Source organism: Manis javanica, chromosome 3 (assembly GCF_040802235.1).
Source record: "Manis javanica isolate MJ-LG chromosome 3, MJ_LKY, whole genome shotgun sequence".
In the NCBI taxonomy this organism is placed as follows: domain Eukaryota; kingdom Metazoa; phylum Chordata; class Mammalia; order Pholidota; family Manidae; genus Manis; species Manis javanica.
This window is the reverse complement of record NC_133158.1, coordinates 101,417,836-101,439,258: the sequence shown is the minus strand read 5'-3', so window position 1 is coordinate 101,439,258 and position 21,423 is coordinate 101,417,836. Positions and strand designations below refer to the sequence as shown.

General features: G+C 38.9%; 1 protein-coding gene across 4 annotated transcripts in view; it reads left to right on the top strand.

Moving 5' to 3' along the window:
- Positions 1 to 14,586, top strand: part of C3H21orf91 (chromosome 3 C21orf91 homolog) — a 33,592-nt gene extending 19,006 nt beyond the window's left edge. For 3 of the 4 annotated variants that reach the window (XM_037012659.2, XM_017667876.3, XM_017667885.3), the window contains exons 3-5: positions 6,894 to 7,430; positions 8,460 to 8,522; positions 9,917 to 14,586. In XM_037012659.2, the coding sequence (XP_036868554.1) occupies positions 6,894 to 7,430; positions 8,460 to 8,522; positions 9,917 to 10,083 (767 nt within the window). In that variant the 3' untranslated portion in view covers positions 10,084 to 14,586. Of the gene's footprint in view, positions 1 to 6,893; positions 7,452 to 8,459; positions 8,523 to 9,916 lie in introns of all 4 variants that reach the window. The other variant, XR_005059819.2, reaches the window with a different exon arrangement.
- The last annotated feature ends 6,837 nt before the right edge of the window (positions 14,587 to 21,423 follow it).

Here is a 21,423-nt window from a genome sequence, read left to right as displayed (position 1 = left end):
GCTTGTTGTCCCATATTAGACCATCAATAAGATCCTTGTTCTCATTCAAGTATCCTTTTGCTAAGTAATTACCTGTAGACAAACTATCCTGTCCAGTTTGGTAGCCTAGCCACAATGTTAGTTATTTAAATTTAAGTTAATTAAAGTTAGATAAAATTAAACTTTAGTTCCTCAGTAACACTGGCTACATTTTAAATGCCCAGAGCTACATGTGGGCTAATGGCCACCCTCTTGGAGATAATAGGTATACAACACGGCCATTGCCACAGAAAGTTGTGTTGGACATTGCTGGTTAAAAAACAGGTAGCTAAATTAAGGAGTAGAATTGAGTGTGTACTGTTATTTTTTGTTAGTAATCAACAGTTGTTATGTAGGTGTGTTTGCCCAATTTTCCAACTGTTATAGTGAAGAAGGAAAATTCACTGAGAGAGAGGTTTTCTTTTTGACAAGTCATTTGCAATTCTTGCTTCTCCTGTCAGTGCAAGAACTCAGTTCCACCCTGGGTCCCTTGGTTATCAGAGGTTGAGGTTTATCTGTTAACACTATTACTCTGAACTCTTTGCACACTGAAATTTGTCCTTATAATTCATTTTATTGGATTAAGCTGCTTTAACTGCTTAATCCCTAGCACACAAAAAAACTTTCAAATGGAATAAACATCTCTAAGCTGAAATCTGTCTAAAGACCACCTGTTGTTATGTCTTTCTTAAGGCGAGTGATTCTTAAAATGTGAAAAAGCAAGTTGCTGAACCCATCTGTGTATTGGCTTAGTATGGTTGCCAGTATTCCATCTGCTAGCAATGTAGAGATAAGAAATTACCTATTACTTTTAAACACTATGTTTGGTATTTGACCATGACAGACTCTGAATAACTTGAGGGGGAGGGGAGTGCACACTCTTTGTCACAGTACTCTCTGTGCACACAGCACAGTTGAAAAATTTCTAAGAGTAAAAGCCTGTTCTGTGGTAGGTTCAGAAAGGAAGCGGGTGCTCCAGCTATCATCCTTGCTTTCCCACCTTTGGACTAATCTCCTGTTGTTAGTCCTTAACAGGATAGATAATTTGAAGGCATCCTACCACTAAGTGGCTCTGATGACAGTAGATAAAATGGTATTAACTCTTCCTCAATCATGGTGTGGCTGCTGCTGCTTGCTCAGCAGATGCAGAAGAACCTGGTCAAGTTGGATGTGGAAGCATTGTTAGATGAAGGAGTATTTACACCAAAGCAATCCAGACCTCTGGCACTACATGACCATAGTACAGTCACTGACCAACATGGCTGCAAAACTGCTCAGTCGTAGGTACCTGTATTAATGAAGGAAATGATAAACTTGTTTTGAATTGAAGAGCACTTGCCCTATTTTCAGGTAGTAGCTGCTGCTTGTTACTAACCAGTTGTTGCCCCATCTTCTGATTTTGTTCTTAAGAGAAACCAAGACATTGAAAATTGTATGTATGTGGATCTTTTTTTTTTTCTTTTAAAACGCTAAATCTTATCTGCAGTATAGATCCAGACTTCAGGCTGTGTGTCAACTCTACTTACAAAGCTTTTCCTCTATTCCTTTTATCAGAAATGGAAATCTGATCCTCAAAAACAGATATAACATCTCAGTCCTTGTAGTCTTTCTTGGTATGGCAACATTTAGCTATCTTCCAATTTTTACAATTAACAATTGCTTAAAGAAACACAGGATTACTTCGTAATACGGCCAGCCTGTAAACATGCAGGTACTTGTTCTCCCTTTCTTAGCAACCAAGATAAGATCATCATAAAAAGAAAACCTTAACCCTGGAAGCTGGACAAAACATGAGCCTCTGTAAAAAGCAGTACTGCATGAATCGATGCACAAATGTTGGTCTTGTTTGCAGGCCATGTGTTTAAAATTTCTTCACAGCATGTTAGCAACCTGGAACTTATAACTAAATTTTCTTGCCTTACTTAAATATTAGGAAAGAACATACAAATCTATCATTTGGAAAGCCAATACTGCCAGTCTCTAATTCTGTTTATAGTTTGAAGTAGAAGTGCTCACTCTCTTAGAGCATTCGAGTCTGCTGCTGATGCAGTAGCATGTATTATAGCTCTACATCCAACTACTGGTTGTATTATATTTGCTCTACCTACAGAGTTCCAAATTATATGAAGCCATCCATCCCTTTGGGAAATGAAATACAGTAATCAAATTCAAAGTAAAGTCTAACTGACAGAGAGACTAAGTCAGTCAGATGATGGACTTCAGGAAGGTGTTAAGTAGAGCCTAGTGGCATCAGTATAACCAGCTGGGAGACAGTGTTGTTTGACAGGACCAGCTGGGAAGCCGTCAGGAAGAGATGGCTTAGCTTACCTCATTACCACCAAATCATAAAGTCTTCAGGAGGCTAGGAGTGAAAACCAAGGATAATGGGACAGATGATAGAACTTAGTAAATGTTTTAGTTTTTGTGGCTATTTTTTAGTGCCATTTCAGTATCTTCTTACTAGGGGGAAAAAATTATGTTACTACTATAGGCAGATTAAATATGAGCATGGAAATATCATTATTTTAAAAAGGTAACAGTGGTAGGTAGATAAGAAGATCTATATTTGAATGGCTTTTGCTCTTCTATGGGTTTAACAAGATTTCAAAGTAAATTGATCTTAAAAAGGGACATAGAGAATGGAAATGGGGATAGCATGCCAGATGGGTTAGTGGGAGGGTTTTCAAAGTATGTGAGAACGGTATAACAGAATCAGAGATAAAAGTGGGAAAAGAGAAAGAGAAAGAAAACTATTAAATAGAAACAGCTTAACTTTTTAAAATACCACTGTTCATACAGAAATATACTGCCTGTATAAATTTTGAAATGGCCTTTCTCCAGAACAAACTAAGACTTAAAAAAAAAAAAAAAAGAAAGAAAATAGCACTCTTGGTTCTCTAATAATAATGACCTCATAACAAAAAATTATATGGACATTTTTGAGGTATGTTTCAAAGTTCTTGTAGTATTAGGTCAGTTACCATTGGCCTCCAAAGTTTTTATTAGTAAGGAAGTTGTAGTGTAATTTTTGTTGAACTGGTTTGGAAATTCCTTACAACTCAGCTCCTTAAAAATATTAACTCATTTAATTGCATTTAGATTCATTCCCTTTCGAAAGCTGCTGAGGAAACAAACTAGTCCTCAGATCTGTTTACACTTGTAAATGCAATTAAAATTGAAAAGTCAGTTGGGAAACTCACTGTGATCTCTGATAATAGCAATGGCTGTTTCTCTTATTAATTTGAACTGACAAGGTAGAAAAAACAAAATCACTTCAGTAGTTTATGAAATGACACATATATTGCTGATACAAATTAAGTGGTCTACTCACATACTTTTCTAGATTAAAAAGTAATTTGTTCAAATATATGAAGTAGTCAACATATTTTTTTTCCTCTGCTTCTCCATGAAATATTTTCAACTGTGTTTATAAAACGCATCTTTTTAAATTAAACTTTAAAATTCAGTCAAGTTTTAAATTTTTAGCAAGCTAAAGAAGAGGTACAGATCTGGATTAACGAGGTACAGTTTACATAAAATAACCTTATATGTTCACTGCTTACAAATTTCTATTAAAAACATATTAAATGAGTGGAAATTGATGATTTTGCTTAGCAGATTGAGAAATGCTGCAGGACTGCCATCTCTGTATTAAAGCCACTCATCAACTTTGAAACTAATGGTCCATGAAACTAAGTATAGGAGTACCTTCAATGGAAGATGCCTTTAATTAACCTCTGAGCAGCTGGTAAAACTGCACATCCTGGTTCCCTTGCTAGGATGGGCAAAACTTCACTGCAGTAGACCTTGAATGATAATTGGTAATAAGCTTTGGGGGTTTTTTTAATCTTAATTTTCCTTTATCCAGTTTACTGCTTTTGCTTGAGTACTCACGATGAGCCAGGCACTATGACACTGAGGGTAAGGCTGCCTTTCTCACAGAACTAGCTGGAGAAAAAGACCAGTGAAGAAGCAATTGTAAAATCCGGTGTGATAAACTAACTCAGGTGTATTGGCTAGAAAAGCCTTCTTAGACGAGGCGAGGACTCTCAGAAGTGATGATGATGACCCCAGTTGGTATTGTAGAAGTAGAGACTGAGAAAAGAAGGATGTGAGAGGTCGTACTGCTAGATTACAAGGGGCAAAAACCTATTAAGATGGACAGCAAAACATCTGAGATGGTGGGGGGATGAGGGAGTGCTACAGGGAGGCCACCCAGGTTGCTCCCTTGAGCAGTTGGTGGTGCCTGACTTAGAGAACTGAGTTTGGGTTATGGGAATGAAGGAAAAGGAGTTTCTTTTAGGCAGGGTGAGTTTGAGATGCCTGTGGGATGTCTAAATGGAAATGTCTCCTTGTATTCAGAACATTTCTTACTTATGACACCTTTTTTTTCATCTCTTTAATAAGGTTTTTTTCCTCATGATTATCTGAAAGAATGTGAAATTTATGTTACATTTCTGTATTTTCACAGTAAACTGAATATTCTCTGATACACTCTTCATCTCAACAGATTACTTATATGCATATAATCATGTACTTCTCTGGGTTCCTAGAATTCATTTAGGGATTAAAGTAAAAGCTAAAAGAAAAATTGTTTCTGGAAAAAGAAAAGTTATATTACATTACATAAACGTTACTACTAAGAAGCAACATTGGATAAAAGATATCTTCAACTTCAGAAGCCCACATTATTCTTCAGATAGGATACCTATTATATTGTCCTATTGTTGAAGCTCTGGGGTACATCTATAAGTTTGTTCTTTCATAAAAGTTTTTAATACAGTTTTGGAATAAATACAAAAGCAAAGAACAAAATTTAACAGCAAAAATTACTTTCTGTCTAGTTAGAACCCATTTTATACACCAGAGAATTTCCTCTCATATAGACTGAAGGAGAAATTTGTAATATACTGTTGTTAGATTCAACTAAGTCATTGCTACATGGATTAGATCTGTGATAACAGACTGAGAATGCGACCAATGATTCTTTGGGGGATTGGCTAACCATCTGATGGCAACGAGACCTAAAAGAGTTCACAAAGAGAACGGAAGCTCTACTACATTTTCCAAAGTTAGTAAAGTAAGCAGGTTTCAAGTTCTCTCTGCTACCTGCTATTTAACCAGACTAGTAAATGTTAGTGTCAGCAGAATGGAATTTTATTTGGTCTATAATTTGTACTGTCTTTCATCTTATTTATCATCTAAACATACTTAACAAAACTTTTAATGTTTCTATTCTAATAAGCAAAGTTTGTGAGCTTTTTATGCTAATTTACCTAGTTTTGAAGTTATACAGTGTGTTATCAAAAGAGTTTTATTTAAGTACTTTGTTTAAGTACTTCAGTTTTGCTGGAAATTTGACCTAATCAGACAATACCAATTAGGGGGAAAAAAAAATGCACCTACACAATTGAAGTGCAAGTAACAAAGGAGTAAATAAGATGTGTATGAAATTCTGTTTTAAGCTCAGTCTGAGATAGGGGAGTTTACATCTTAAGAGCAGTTGTTCACAAGCATTCACATACGCTTGTATCAGTGTTCAGAACGTATACTCATATAGCTTACTTGTGAAGGAACTGACAGCCCATTTAGCCCTGGATCAGGCAATCTCAGTCTTACCAGTGGCTGACTTTATATTATTTTAGAACAAATTAAAACCTCACAAGTGCTTTTAAACCTGATTTAACACCATTAAAGTGAAAATGCATCATTATCTTACTATTAGCCAGAGTTTGGAGGTCAGTTAATAAAACTGTCACAACTTCAGTGTTTAAAACAAGGAATGCAGAATGTAATTTTTTGATGAGTCAGCTAAAACTTTTTTTTTTCCTTTAACCTAGCACCTGAATGGCTCTCCGCTTACTGTTTTCAAAACTAAACAGACTTAGACTGGTTAGTTCTGGCAAGCATAAATTCTTGGCTCCACATTCCTTATTCACCTTCATATAAATGCACTCCTGTTTGACTTTAATAATAAGGCTTGAACTTAGGAAACATGTGAATGTTTTCTATGTTTTAAAATATATATTTGAAGTATAGTCTATATATATTTATATTTTAAAAACAATTGAGTTAGTATACTTAAACTCTACTAAAAGTTAGTAGATAAAAATAATAAGAATATTCCCATTATTATGGTGTGTAATGAACATTTATGAATTGAAGAATAATACTAGCTGTCATATATTGGCAGATTTAATTTACTGTTACGTGAAAAATAATTATGTGTAATGCAATTCTTCTAGAAGATAAAATTATCTTGATAAAGTTTTAATATGAAACAAATATGAAACCATTTAGGTGCTTTCATTTTCTTAAAAAAATAAATCTAAACAGTTCATTGACTTTTTGAGGCTTCTATTAATGTGTGTTTTTCTGGTTCTGGTTTATCTTTCCCCAGTAAAGACAACTAATAATTTAAGAACATGATTTACTGTGTTTTGCTTGAAAAATAAATTGTCAAGCTTTCCTCTTACTGAGCCTTGTAGTAGAAATTTTTACAAGTGTGTACTTCAGGAGTATTAGTGAAGAAATCACTATAATGTAAAAGCCAAAATTCTATAAATGTAAATTGCCAGTTTAGTTGTATTTTTTTTATATTGTAAGCAACAACATGCCTCTGAACTGCAGTTAAAATTGAATCATTAAGTCCTTGGAAAGTCTTTGCTATCCATAAGAATTTAGTATTACTGAATATATAATTAAACTAAAGCAGAGGTTATTAGACCATTTGTTATTAATAACATTTATTCTTTAGCATTTTTCATCTAATTTACAAACTATGTGACTCTGCATTTTGCTAAGATTTATATCCTCTTAATGCACCTTATAAAAAACAAGATTTTCTCAAGTCTTCTGTTTCTTTTTTTCTATAGGAGTACCAAAATCTAATCTCTTGCACTCTAGTTCGTTAAGGGGCCATAGAGACTGCTTTGAAAAATACCATTTGATTGCAAACCAGGATTGTACTCGATCTAAGCTTTCAAAAAGTACTTATGAAGAAGTTAAAACCATTTTGAGTAAGAAGATAAACTGGATTGTACAGTATGCACAAAATAAGGATCTGGATTCAGATTCTGAATGTTCCAAAAATCCCCAGCATCATCTGTTAAATTTCAGGCATAAGCCAGATAAAAAGTTACTCCCACAGTTTGACTCCCAAGTACCAAAATATTCTGCAAAGTGGATAGATGGAAGTACAGGTGGCCTCTCAAACTGTACACAAAGAATATTGGAGCAAAAGGAAAAAACAGACTTTGAGCTTGCTATGTTACAAGACTCTGGTGCCTCTTTACACCACAGTAGTGTATTATGGCCTCACAGTCAAAACCAGGCACAGAAAAAAGAAGAGACACTCTCTAGTCCAGAGGCTGATGCTGAGACCCAGCATCCACATTACAGCAGAGGGGAATGTAAGTAAAATGCTGAGAAAGGTAAATGCTGGAGTAGTTGGGGGATTTTTCTATGTTTTTACATATGTCATGTGCCAAGAATTTTGCTAGATTTGCAAGATTTGGTAGGTAGGGTATTTAAATGATAGGATATCTCAATTTTGCTAGGATGAACCCAACACCCTCCATTGGTTCTCTGGAGTACTCCTTAGTATGCCCTTAGCATTAGAATTCTGCAGTCCCATCATTTGTTTGCCATTTTAAATTGCTAAATTGAATGGAATCAACAAACTGAACTGGAAAGTTAATAATTATTTAGAAATGCAGCCTCAGCCTTTGGCTAATGTACATAGTCATGTTGGTAATCCCTACAAGATTAACTGACTGGGGGCAGCATTTTAAAAGCAAAAATCTGACATTCTATTAAAGACCAGAGGTAATGTGTGCACTTACTTTTAAGTTAGAAAAGTGACTCATTCAGTCTGCTTTACTTACACAAGAACTCTCAGAAACTGAGATAATTTTAATCGACTTAAAATCAAATGATTTTGGAGCTACAAGGGATTTGGGGTATATTTTTATAAAACTTCTTGATTCTACTTGTGAATTATCTAAGGTTATCTAACCAGATAGACCTACTAATTTTTCAGATTATTTCCATGGTACTTGAAAGTAGTTTTTTTCTCAAACTGTGGATCCTGAACTATGGTAGTGCTTAACTTAAGCAAAATCAACTTGGGTAGTGACTAACACTTTAGAAACAGAATGGGAAATATCAGAATCCAAGGGACCTAATATAAGTATTTTGGGTGAAACTTTTGTTTCAAGTGAAGGTTTACTGAGAGTGACATAAGGAGTTTCTCCTGGGGGTTGTGGTTGGGATTTGAAAACTCCATACTGCAGGAGTTCCAGAATGAACCTAGGGCACTACTGAATGTTACATAGGCAGATGAGTGCAAATGTTTTTAAAAATAGGATCCTGTGTTAGTGTACAGACAGCTTATTTTCCCAGGTTGTTGTGATAATAATGAATATATTTTCATGTTTCAGTGAATTTGATGACACTTCGTGAGGTAAAGCAACTGAATGCAAAGCTCCAACAGCAAATACAGGGTAAAGAATCCATGTCAGTACTTCTTGCATGTGAAAATTTTGATGTAGAAAATACCCTGAGAGGGCACCACTAGCTTTATCTGTATTTAAATTTGGAAATGGTTTTAAAACCTGTTAAGAGTTTCCAGAGGAAAAAAAGTAAGAAAGCAACTTCTTTATGAACTGCAGGGGAAATAAGTTTTTCTTGAAGTGAAAATGGAGACTACAGCTTCACCTCCATCTCATTAATGTCTTACTGACTACCTGGTTATCATTCCAGGCACTGCGTGGGTGTGCTCCCCAACAGTTCTTTAAGGCAGGTGGTATTAGCCTGGTTTAATTGTGAACAATTTCAAACACAAAAGTAGTGAGAATAGTATAATGAACCCCTTGACCCATTTTCACCAGCTTCAACTATTATCAAAAGCATAGCTAACTTCGCTTCATGTCTATTGATACCCATTCCTCTTGCCCCACCTCTACTCCCAGCATGGATTACTTTGAAACAAAGCTCAGACAACATAATGTTTTGTCCACAAATACTAAAGTATTTTCTCTAAAGCATAACTTTTTTTTAGGCAATCACAGCCTCATTATCACACCTAAAAAAAAAAAACCCAGCTAGTAATTCTTCAACATCATCAAATATGATGCTACCACTAATAGTTACCAGTTAGTGTTCACATTCTCCAATTGTCTTTTTTTTTTTTTCTTTTTATAACTGATTCCCATTTAGGTGAGGAAACTACTTCAGAGACATTAAATTGCTTCCAAAGATCATGCATTCAATCAATAACAGAATAAGCGTTCTAACCCCTGTCTTCACACAGCATCTCAGAATAATAACAGTGATAGTAACTTATATTTATCAAGTACTTACTCTGTGGTAAGTGCTTTAAAAGTATCTCATTTAATTCCCATAGTGTCCCTGTTAGGTGCTTCCTATCATTATCAAGGTTATAGATGAGAGGAGATTAAAACATAGTTTAAGTTAACTTTCCTGAAACTCCAAAGAGTAGGAACAAGGATTCAAAATCCAGGTAGTGTGATTCCAAAGACTCTTAGAGGGGTTTCCAGACCTAGGTTTTAATAGGCAGTCATTATCTATAAGTCATATTCAAATAGAGAAAAATACCTCAGTGGTAGTTGTAACTGCCATATCTGCTGTATGTTTCTATAGTCATTGCTTATGACTCTTAAGAGTCACTTGATGGAGAAGAGAAATACGGTATTCCAGTTGGCTGTGCAAAGTGTATACCTTCCTAGGATGATCAAAACAACTGTTTCCTTGGTGCAAATTGCTTTCATTGCAAACGTTCACCAAATGCATTCATTTCACTTAGAGTACTTGAAATATAAATCTGGGGTTTGTTTTCTGTGTACTAAAAATGGAACTACCTTTTAAATCTTTACAGAAGTTTTTGAAGAGTTAACACACCAAGTGCAAGAAAAAGATTCTCTGGCCTCAGAGCTCCACGTCCGCCACATCGCCATTGAACAGCTTCTCAAGAACTATTCCAAGTTACCATGCGTGCAAGTGGGGCGAACAGGAATGAAGTCACATCTACCCATAAACCACTAAACTAAACTTATACTCAACTTCCTATGCCCTTATGCCCTACCATTTATTGACCTGCCAGGCATGCAAACTTTGAAGATGCTGGAGAAAGTTATGGTCCACTTTTTATGGTCATTAAATTTGCAAAATTTAAGGCAGTATTTAACATCTTTGTCAAAACAAATCATTACACTCTAGTCTTCTAGGGTTAATTATTTTGGATCATTTGGGGAATCTGTTTTCCCATAATTACTAAGTGGCCCTCCTTAACTTACACTTGTGACTACCGTTACAGTGTGATTTTATTAAACATTTTAATGTGATTCACCTGTCAAAACAATAGATTATAAAACTCCTTAGATTAGTCTGAACTACTAAAGATAACTTTTAAGAAGGAAATGGAATTCATAATATCACCTCTTATTTATTAGCAATATTTTAATATGAAAATTTTATATATAAAATTGCTATTTTAGGTACCTTTCCATTCTCTTTATAAATGTGTATTTGAATTGCTCTGTATATATTACACTCTCATGTATGAATGTTTACCCATATTTCAGATCACTGCATTTTAATGCTCTTAATACACTGCTTTTACAACTATTATTTTGTTTCCAAAGATAACATATTTTGAAGTAGAAATCTAGTTGAATTGTTTTGACTTCTAATAATTCGGATGAAAGAGGAATTAATAAGTTTTTAAAGCAAGTGTCCAAGAAAATAAAATACATCATTTTTTTCTAACAAAAGCAGTTCTGAGTTAGTTCAGAACTGAGGAGATCTGAGAAGCAGATGCTAATCTAGTTTTTGTATGTCAATTTGTCTCCGTAGAAGTAAATGCCTCTTCTATTTCATTAATTCTTTCATTCTGAGAACTTTAATGTGTTAGAATTTGGACAGAGTAAATCAAGCCTCACAAGTCAAATGTAACAATCTTCAAACTGAATGTGCTGCAAAATTGTCTAGTCTTTGAGAAAAATTAAAATTACTCTATGTGCCATTTCAGATAAAGGTTCAAAAATCCCTGAAGTGTCCAAATTCTCTTACCAACATCACTAAAATTAGTACCCAAAGAAAGCATTGTGAGGTATTTTTCTAGACATTAGAATCTAAAGGAAAAGAGAAAATTGCTTGGCAAAAAAAAACTCCAATTCCAAGAAATAAGCCCATTTTTAAAAGGATATTCTTTAAAACTTAAAATTACCTGTGATGTTTCCAGAGTTCTGAACTAATAGATTGTCGCAAACAGCTAGTTAAGTTTTTAATAATATAGTAAAAGTTATTACCAAAGCAGAATTAAAATGGGCCCCAAATTCTGTTTTCAATTTGTTCTTAGAATGTATGTATGAAATATGATCCTTTGCTTGAAAGTATCTACAGAAAAGCCCATTAACTTGGCAGCTTCATGTATAAAGATATGAATGACTTCTGCCTTAAATTTGGCAGCCTGCACTGCTTGGGTCAGATTTTAGTCTTGAACACAAACAGTATTTGACTAAACAAAGAAATGCCTCCATCTAATCAAAACACCTTTTTGTAATCCTATCATATTTTGTAATCCTAACATGTTAAATTTGCCTGAGTATTAATTAATATCTCATTGATTCTGTTTTCTTTGAAGTACGACATAGCTTTTGCAGGGAGCTTTTGAAAGACGCTTTCAATTTCCCTCAATTCTTTAAGTCATTCAAAATGAATTTAAAATCCAGGGAATGGGGATACATTGCCTTAGTTATGGTAAGCTTTAAATTGAATGTGTGCAATATCAAAACCTTTATAAGTTTACAAGTTGGATAAAGATATTTCCTGATGATGCCAGTAGTATCTTAGTGCTTAGTTGTTATGGTCACAATTTTCAAATTTGACTTCACTGTTCTTTGGCATTATTCATTAAGAATGTTACCAGCCAGTGTGCTTGTACACATTTGTGCTTCTGTTTAGATCACTTAGGGACAGTGAAAAAAGTTTGGCAAGTGTTGCATTTGATAGGATATATTTCCAGAATATGAGCCATATGCTATAATACTGAAAACAACAGTGTTATCCAAAGAAAGTGTTTGCTTAATTATTTCTTTAAAGGGTTTCTGGCAAACAGGAGCTTTGAGTTTGAAATAGTTGGATGAGATTGTGCCTGTACTAAGGTCTTAGTGCCTGTATTAAGGTTTTAATCGGGACTCTGATTTATTCCACTTAGGTATTTCTACTTAAGCTCTCCAAAGGAAAGGTGCTCTTAAAAAAGTATCTTCAGTGCTAGTACTCATACTAGTACTTTATTTGGATGAATATTCTAGTAAAAAAATGTTTGTTTTGCACAGCATTTTATCCAAATACTTGGTAAACTAATTTTATATTCCCATTAGTTTTCTTGGTTGAATATGCAATTATTGGGTATGCTAAAATAAGGATAAGGGACAGAGTTGAGTTCTTTGAGAGACCATGATATTTCACAAATACTGATGACCATATTTGTTATTATGTACAATTGTTAGCACTTTATGAGGAAGTTGAGAAGAAAATCTCATATATACCTTCATTTTCAAAAATAGCAAAAGAGACTGTCACTGTCAATCAGCTGTTGAATATTCGCAGAGCTTATGTGATTGGGGGTTAAAATAAGACTAATATTTTTTCATGTTAGATCTTATAATTAAGACAAGTTGAATTGAGTTTAAAAAATCAGTCTGAAATCAGAAGTGATTTTGACCATACAAGATTGTTCTCTTTAAAATTTTCAAATTTGTTCAACCTTTTAATTAAAAAGGCTGATCTATTTACTTTGAGATTTTCACCCTTTGATTCTAGTATTTACCCAAATTAGTCTTTAAAAAAAAAAAAGCATGCCCTTAGGACACCAATACCAATAATAGATGATGTAGGTAGCCGAATAGTGTTTTGTTCCATTATGTAGTTCCTTAGACACAATGCTGACACAAAGAAATGTTCTTAGTTTTTAAAATTATATGTTCATTATACCACTGAGTGCCCATTTTTATATACATTTGAGGATTCTTTTAAAAATAAATTCACATTGGAGAGTGATTTCAGAAATATAGTCAAAAATATACTCTATTTTTGTTGGCATCTTGAGATTTCTCGGGTTTTTTCATTTTACCATATTCTGTACCATTCTGTAAATGGCTTAAAGTGCTTTCTTTGTTTATATATTTTTTACCTTGGTGTTCACACTGTTGAGGCTTGTTAGTCAATTTTTGTTAGTTATTTTTGGATCTATTTGAGTGTGTTAATGTTTACCAGTTTGGGTGTTGGTTTGCTTTTAGAAGAAATCCATTTGTCTTATTAATCTTGTGAAATGTAATACAAAATGTATATGCTCTAAACTGTAGTAGAAATTTTTTTTAATTAGTAGGTTGAGGTTAATGAACATAAATTAGATTACATGTAATGAAAACTTAAATGGTACATGTAAAGTTACCATAGTGTTTTTTTCTGATTTAGTGACATGTTATTGGTAGTGCTAAAGTAAGATATGTGAGTATTAAGTACTTACAGAAGGTTTAGTACTCTACAGAATTTTTTAAATACCTTTTGGTCAGAAGTGACTGTGAGGAAGAGAGAGTTGATTTCAGTTCAATTTTTAATTTTAGGTTGATGGAAATAATTATTTGAAGAAACCTATGCAGAAATTCATTAAGAGATAAAACCCTTAACAGATTATTCTTGCCAAGTTGTGTGGTGGTGGGGTGGGAGAGAGTTTATTTATCAGAATAATAAGGTAGTCAGGCCCTGGCACAGGAAAGGTGTCTGGGAGGAAGGCTGTAATACTGTGTGCAGAATAACAAGGATCTATCATGCACATTTTCATTAACTTCATCCTTTCATAATTTCCCTTGTATCTAACCTATTGAGCAACTTGTTCATCTTGTTGTGAACCATTAAGCTTTTTTCATACCTACTTATAATAAACTTGCCCTATTCTTCTCAGTTTAAAAGATGTCCAGATTACAAATGCATCTTAGTAATATTGAATTATTCCAGAATTTTAAGCTTACCAAAGTAAAACAAAGAAAAAATCATGAAGATAAGTATTGCCTTCCACCTTCCCCCCAAAAATTGTTAGTTGAACTTTTTCTCAACTGCACATAAAGGGGATTTTAGGAAATGTATGTGTCTTTCAAACACAAAATACTTATTTCCATTCTGCTTCCAAAAGAGGCAGGTTAGAAAGTGTTCAGTAGTGATTTCTGTTAAATGTCATCCCTACTTTGTGTATGTGTGTTAACCTTTAAACCTGAGTAACATGTAGTATGGTCATTGAACTTTAATCTTTCTTTGGTATTACAGATTTATTTTACAAAATTGTGCTAAAACCTTTGGGAAAAGAAAAACTGCAATAGTGAAAACACAAGTTGGTTTCAAAAAAGTTTATTTAGACATTACTTGGCTGTTACACTTTTCTTTTAAAACTGCAATAATTTATATATTTGTATTGCTCTGCTTTGGAACTGTTAACTGCATATCCTTGTGTCTTTCAAATTTTACAACAATAAAATCACTATTTTGTTATCTGTTAGCTTCAGTGAATATTTTAAGTGCTTTTTTTTAATGCTTGACCTGTATGGTTTCATTTTGCAGGCATAAGGAGTCTATATAGATAATCATCTAACAATTTCTTACTTTTTGTGAGAATCTTTGATACTTAAGTTAATATTACCTCTATCCCAAGAGTCCAGAAGCAGGAAATAAGATTCCTGTGGCTTACTAGATATCTATGCACCTTTAATTGGAGTGTACTTTACATACAATACACAGTTTTAAGTGTGGTTTTGAGTTTTAATAAATGGATACAACTGTACAACCATCACCCCCTTTGTGACCCTTTCCAATCTCTGCTCCCCATTTCTCTTCCACTGTTCTTGAAAGGAGCGACACATAGCAGCAATTCACTGGAGAGTTCTGCTTTATTAGGGAAAGGTGCTGGGTTATATAGGAAGGGGCATGAATTGATTGAGGTGTCACTTCTACGGGGCTGGTGGCTGTTGGCTAGGTGCTGGGGTTGGGAGGGGGGCGAGAGGTGACTGGGCTTCAGGTGGCACCGGCGGGAACTGAAGACCCGGAAGAGAAGCCGGAAGTTTGCCATCTTACTGGTGGGGACCCTTCATTCCCCCCTTTCTCCGATATGGGTTTGTGGACGTTGCTGTCTCTCTGGCTGCTTCCTGCTGAACAGGGGCGGAGAAGGGAGTGAGGGCTTGAGGATTGGGAGGAAAGGGTTGATAGGACTCCCTGCAGTAAGGACGAGTAGATGTGGACTTCTTCACGTTTGGAAATTAATGAAGGTTCCCTGTAACTATAGGTTGAGGACTTGTTGATTCCAATGGTGCCAAGAGGATAATGGGTGTCAGGAGCCAGGCGTCTGCGGCCATTGTTTCCAGGAACAGTTTCCAGTGGAGAGAGGGGTCCATCTCACCGTGGGGTGAGGAGGTCACGTGAGGGTGAGGGATTTTCTGTGGCCAGAAGCTGGTAGTTCCTGAGTAAAAGCTGGTTGAAAGCTTGATTAGAGATTTTTCCGACTTGGGATTTGATGAACTTTATTATACAGGGTAAGAAGAGACAGGCAAGAAGAATGATTATTATGGGGCCTGCAATGGGCCAGAGCTAGGTGAGGAGGGGGTTTGTTAGTATTGAAGAGAATGGGTTGGAATTGGAAGCAGAGTGGAGACTGGAGGCAAGGTCGGTGAGTTTGGTAATGTCAGTTTCTACAATGCCGGATTCGTTGATGTAATAGCACTCTTCCCAGAGGAAGACGCAGGTGCCGCCCTTCTCGGCTGTAAGCAGATGATCTAGGGCCCGCCGGTTTTGAAGGGTGACTTTAGCTAGCGAAGTGACCTGTCTTTGGAGAGAGGCTAGGGAATCGGCAGTGGATGTCAGGGCTCTCTCAAGTTTGGCGTTGAGATCTCTAACTGCCTATAGAGAGTGACCTAAGGCTTCTCCCGAAAACCCTGCCCCAATGGCTGAGGTGATCAAAGAGCTACTGACCATGATGGGAAGGAAAGCAGCTCTTTTTGTGTGTGAGGGCAAGGGAGGTTGGAGCTCAAGGAATTCTGCCATGCTGTAAAGTGTTAACCGGGGGATTAGGGTGACGAGAATGCAGGGTGTATTGCAGTTGAGAGGCACTGAGTTGAAAAGACTGCCATTACACTAAAAGAGGTGTCCCGGTTGCGTAAAACTCTTCGAGCCGGAGGTAGGGGTGTAGATAGAGAGGCAGTGAAGTGCGCTGGAGGGGGGTGGAGTTGGGCCTACACAGTGGTGGATGGTGAGATTATCTGCGTATTCTGGTTCCCATAGGGGTATGTCTGCCAGGGGGCAGAGGGGTTGTCTTTCTGCATGGAAGGAGTAGTTGGAAATATTAAGGGGCACGGCGGCCAGTAGTGGGCGCTGTAGTGATGCACACAAGAAACAATTGGCTGTGTTAAGGGTGTGGTTGAGAAAGATGGTGGTGTCTTGAATGAGCTGTAATGAAGAGTAGGAGAAATGGGAAGAGGGGCGGGGATAAGAAGATGAAGAGGCGCCATCAAGAGTTTGGATAATGACTTTTTCGGAATGTCTGCTATCTGATGCAACTTGAGAGATCTGGGAATGAGAGGGAACATACTTTTGAGAGATATGAAGGGTACCGTGGGGGGTCGAGGACCCTCCCCCATAGTAAACTGAGGCTGTGACTCTGGCAGCTCATCAAGAGTCCCAGGGATCTGGGATTGATAAGGAGAATGAGCTGTTGGGATATTTCATGAAACGGTTGGAGGAGTAATACTGTGGGTACTGGAAGTTACTCATGTAGTGAATTGCACAAGACCAGTAGGGACATCTCTTGTAGGTGTCTGGCTATCGCCTGCAATAGGCTTGTTCTTGGTCATAGAGGAAGCAGAAGTAGGGAGAATAAGGGTAGCTGCTAGTGAACACTTCAGTGGAGGGAGGAAAGTGGAGGTATAAAGGCTCAGAGCAGCTTTTCAGAGGGCAGTCTGGTGTGGCAATGAGGGCAGTAACTTTTGTTTGATGCTGTGTGTACGTCTGTCTGACTTTGAATCGCCATACAAAGGAGGCTGGGGTGGCGGGGAAGACAATAAGAATGAGGAAAAAAGCAAGAGAGCAGTAAAGGAGGAAAAAGTTATGATTCGGGTATGGATGGCAAAGGGGGTGAACGGGATTTTGGAGGAAAGAGGACAGTAAGGTCAGGAGTCTGGAGGGAGGGTCTGTAAACTTTTGTAGGTTAAGAGATCTTTTAGGTGATGTGGGACCAGAATGGTAAGGGGCGCCCTGAATGTCAGTTTATGAGCTGCCTTCTGCAAGAGCTGTCTAGCGGCTAATGCTCGTAGGCAGGGGGCCCATCTCCGAACTGTGGGGTCTAATTGCTTGGAGAGATAAGCTACTGGGGCAAAGGATGGGCCATAATATTGGCCTAGGACTCTTAGAGCTTGACTGGACCTCTCATGAATGTATAATGACAAGGGCTTCGACAAATCAGGAAGATGGAGAGCTGGGGCTTGACGGAGCTTAATGAAGGAGTGTCAGGGTGAGGAGGATAATGGGTTTTTTTGGGGGGGGGCTCTTGCTGAGGTCGTATAGGGGCCTTGCCAACAGGGAGCAGGGAGAAGTTAGGGATCTATGTTCTAAAATATTTAGCCAGGCTTAGAAAGGGCCTAGAAAGGAAAGGATTTCTGTCTTGGTTTTGGGAATGGGCAGGTCAGAGAGGAGCCATTTTCTTTCTAAGGTAATGAATGGACTTTCTTTGTTGAGATAGAAGGAATCTCAGGTAAGTGACAGGAGGGGAAGAGATTTGAGCTTTGACGGGGGATACTCGGTAACTTCTGGAAGCTAGAAGGTTAAGTAGGGAGGCAGTGTCAAGTTGAGACTGTTCTCACGAGAGACTGCAGAGTAGAAGATTGTCCATGTATTATAATAAGGTGGACTTGGAGTGATCATGATGAAACTGTTTGAGGTCCTGAGCTAGGACCTGTCTAAAAATATGGGGACTATCTCGGAAGCTTTGTGGCAAAACTGTCTAAGTGAGTTGTTCAGAATGTCTTGTGTATGGGTCCGTCCAGGTGAAGATGAAAAAATCTTGGGAGCAGGGGTCTAGAGGGATAGAAAAATGGGTCCTTGAGATCTAGGACTGAGAAGTGGGATGCTGAGGCTGTATAGATTTGTAACTAAGGGATGGATAGGGACAATGGCTATGTTGATGAGGCGAAGGTTTTGGACAAGGCGGAAAGATCCGTTGGTTTTTTTAACAGCTAATATGGGGGTATTAAATGGGGAGTGAGTGGGTCTGCTTGAATGATGGGTTGGAGGCCTATGAGGGCTGAAGTGGTTAGGGGGTATTGGGCCTGACAGATATACTGAGAGGGGTCACATAATTTGATAGAGGCAGGGGGACATAGGGCCATGGAGGGGCTTGTAATGTCCCAAACTTTGGGATTTACAGGGTGTATGAGGGCGGAACTGGAGCTTTCATTGGGTAGAGGGGGGTTGTCGGCTATGAGGGTCATCAGAAAGGGAGTACTGGGGGCTGTGGGAGTGGATATAGTTATGGAAACGTGGAGGAGGGAAAGGTTGTCTCGTCTTAGTGAAGGGACACTGGGGCATAACTAGGAAGGAGTGGGAGAAAGGTATGGGGGGGGTTTTAATGGGAAAATCTGTTTACCTCCTACCCCGACTATAGGAGTAATGGCTGGCGTGGTAGGGCCCTGGTATTCTCGCAAGACTGAGAAGGTGGCTCTTGTATCTAGGAGGAAGGAGATGGGGCGACCGTCTACTGTTAAAGTAACCCTGGGCTCCTGTTTGGTGATGGAAATGGTCGGGCGAGAAGCCCCCAGGCCCTGTCAATCTTCTTCTGCCAGCCCCACTATGGCGGGCTTAGGATGGGGGTTGTTCGTCCAGCCTCCCCTTTGGGTGGTTGGGCAATCAGACCCCCAGTGGCCCTTTTTGTGGCATCTGGGGCATGGGATGGTAGGAGATCTGGGGGAGGAGCATGCCCTTGACCAATGTCCCTCTTTTCTACACTTGAAACAAGCTCTTGGTGGGGGCTTGTTTGTAGAGGGGCACCCAGGTTGTGGTTTTATCAGCTGGGCCAACATCTGGAAGTTGGCCTGATCAGCCTTTTGTTTACGGTGTTCTTTCTCCTCCTCCCGGTTATGGAAGACTTTAAAGGCCACTGTTAGGATCTCAGTCTGTGGGATAGCGGGGCCCTGTTCTAACTTTTTGAGTTTAGCTTTAATGTTGGGGTAGCTTTGAGCTAGGAAGTATGTCATAAAGACATGTCTTCTTTCAGGTGTTTTTGGGTCCAGGCTGGTATGCTGTAATAGGGCTTGAGTGAGTCTAAGAACTCGGAGGGGGTTTCGTCTCTCTTTTGAATTATGTCTTGGAGCTTTTGAAAATTGACTACTTTACGAACTGCCTTTTTCAGACTTGCTATTAAGCAGGAGGCAAAAATATTTCGAGAGCAGAGACTCATGGCGGTGTTATAATCTCAGTGTGGGTCTTGTTCAGGGACAGCAGTGGGGCCAGGGGGATAGGTGGGGTCAGTCTTGTGGGTTTCGGTAGCATGCGTTTGGGCGAAGTCTCAAACTCGTCTATGCTCTTCAGGGAGGAGAGTATTGGCCAGGAGCATGAAAATGTCATGATGTGTGAGGCTGTAAGACTGGAGGGTCCATTGAAACTCCCTGATGTATGTCGTGGGATCAGTGGAAAAAGAACTTAGGCGTTTCTCTAGTTGGGCTAAATCTCCTAAGGAGAAAGGGATGTGAACGCACACGATGCCTTCAGATCTTGCTACTTCCCAGAGGGGGGGCGATAATTTTGGGAAGCTCTCGGGACTGAGTCTGAGGGGGACTGAAGGGTTCTGGCTCAGTCTGTGGGGGAGTGACGTGGTCTAGCTGTGCCTATTCAAGCAGGTCCTGAAGTGCGGAAGGGGGGCAAAGAAAATAAAGAAAGATAGAATCAGACTCACGTGTTGCCAGCCTGCAGCCCAGCTGCTTGCCTCTGCTGCTCTAGTTGGGCTTGAACTCATGACTCTGAGGTTAAGAGTCCCATGCTCTACTAATTGAACTACAGCAGGGCTCCAGTTGATTGCTTATGGAATGCGTTGTTTTCTATTCTTGTCACATCGGCAAGTGGAGGAAGGGCATAGCTAGAAGCAGGGGCAGTGTTTCTACACATCTTTAAGGTCTCCCTATTTTCAGAGTGAGGAGTCTTGGCAAGATATGTTTTTGTGGACCGATAACTTCTAAGGACTGCACATGTTTTTGTGGACAGATAACTTCTAAGGACTGCACCGGTTTTTGTTTAGCTTGTGCTTTCCCACGCTGCGTTCAGACATGGGGGGAGGTGCTTTCCCATTCTCTCTACAAACATGTGAGAAGACAAAGGCAGTCCTTAACAGGGGAGAAACAGGTGATGAGGGCAAAGACGGAGGAGGCCCCTGGGACTTAGTTAAAGGGGGGCTGAAAGGCTCAGGCTTAATCTGCAGGGAATGAAGGTGGAGGAGGTGAGATGGGGGAGGAGATGGTTGGGGAGGAAGGGAGGAGGGCTGTTGTAGGAGAAGAAGGGGAAGGGAGTGAACGGGAGGCTTCTGCGGGGGCGGCAGCTTCCAGGTTAGGAGAACTTGGGAGGGGGCGTGGGGGGGGAGGAGGAGGCGGAAAGCTTCGATATAGGGAATCTCCTTCCATTTTTTCAGGCACTGGCAGTAGTTAAAAAGATCGCGAGTGATGTTAGGATTAAGAGTTCCCCCTGCGGGCCATTGGTTGTTATTGTCTAGGGGGCATGTCGGCCAATCTTGGGAGCAATATTTACGGAGTTTTGGTTTTATATCAGGCGTCAGGGAGAGGGTAGCCAGATGCTTAAGCAGGCATTCAAGAGGTGAACTTTCAGGGAGGGATGAGGAGGCTCCCATGGCTAAAGGACAGAGAAGGAGACAAACAGGGGAAGATGAACAGAGATCCTCGGACTGGAAGCAGACCACAAGGAGACAAAGGGCGTCCCCGATGATCCTTGGTGGTCTGCGGAAACTCATATACGAGTCGGAATTTCTTAGGAAGTGTGGGTCATCACCCAGACTTCCCTAAGAAGGCAGAGTGCCGGAGTCACGAGGTACCTAGCGCTAGGCGTTTTCGGCGGACGGAGCAGAAGGAGGAAGGGGGGAAAAGGGAGTGTTCTCATCCACAAAGGAGTCACCTCATTTATGGCTGTTGGAGGGGGGTGCCTGAGAGTCGGCCGCAGCCGTGAAGGCCTGAGGCGGGGAGAGTTCCCTCCTCATCCCCGAGCGTCAGGGCCTTGCCAGACGATCACGGTCAATGGCACTGCAATAGCTCAGAGAAGAGTGGCCCACTCCAGGGGGAAAACTTACCT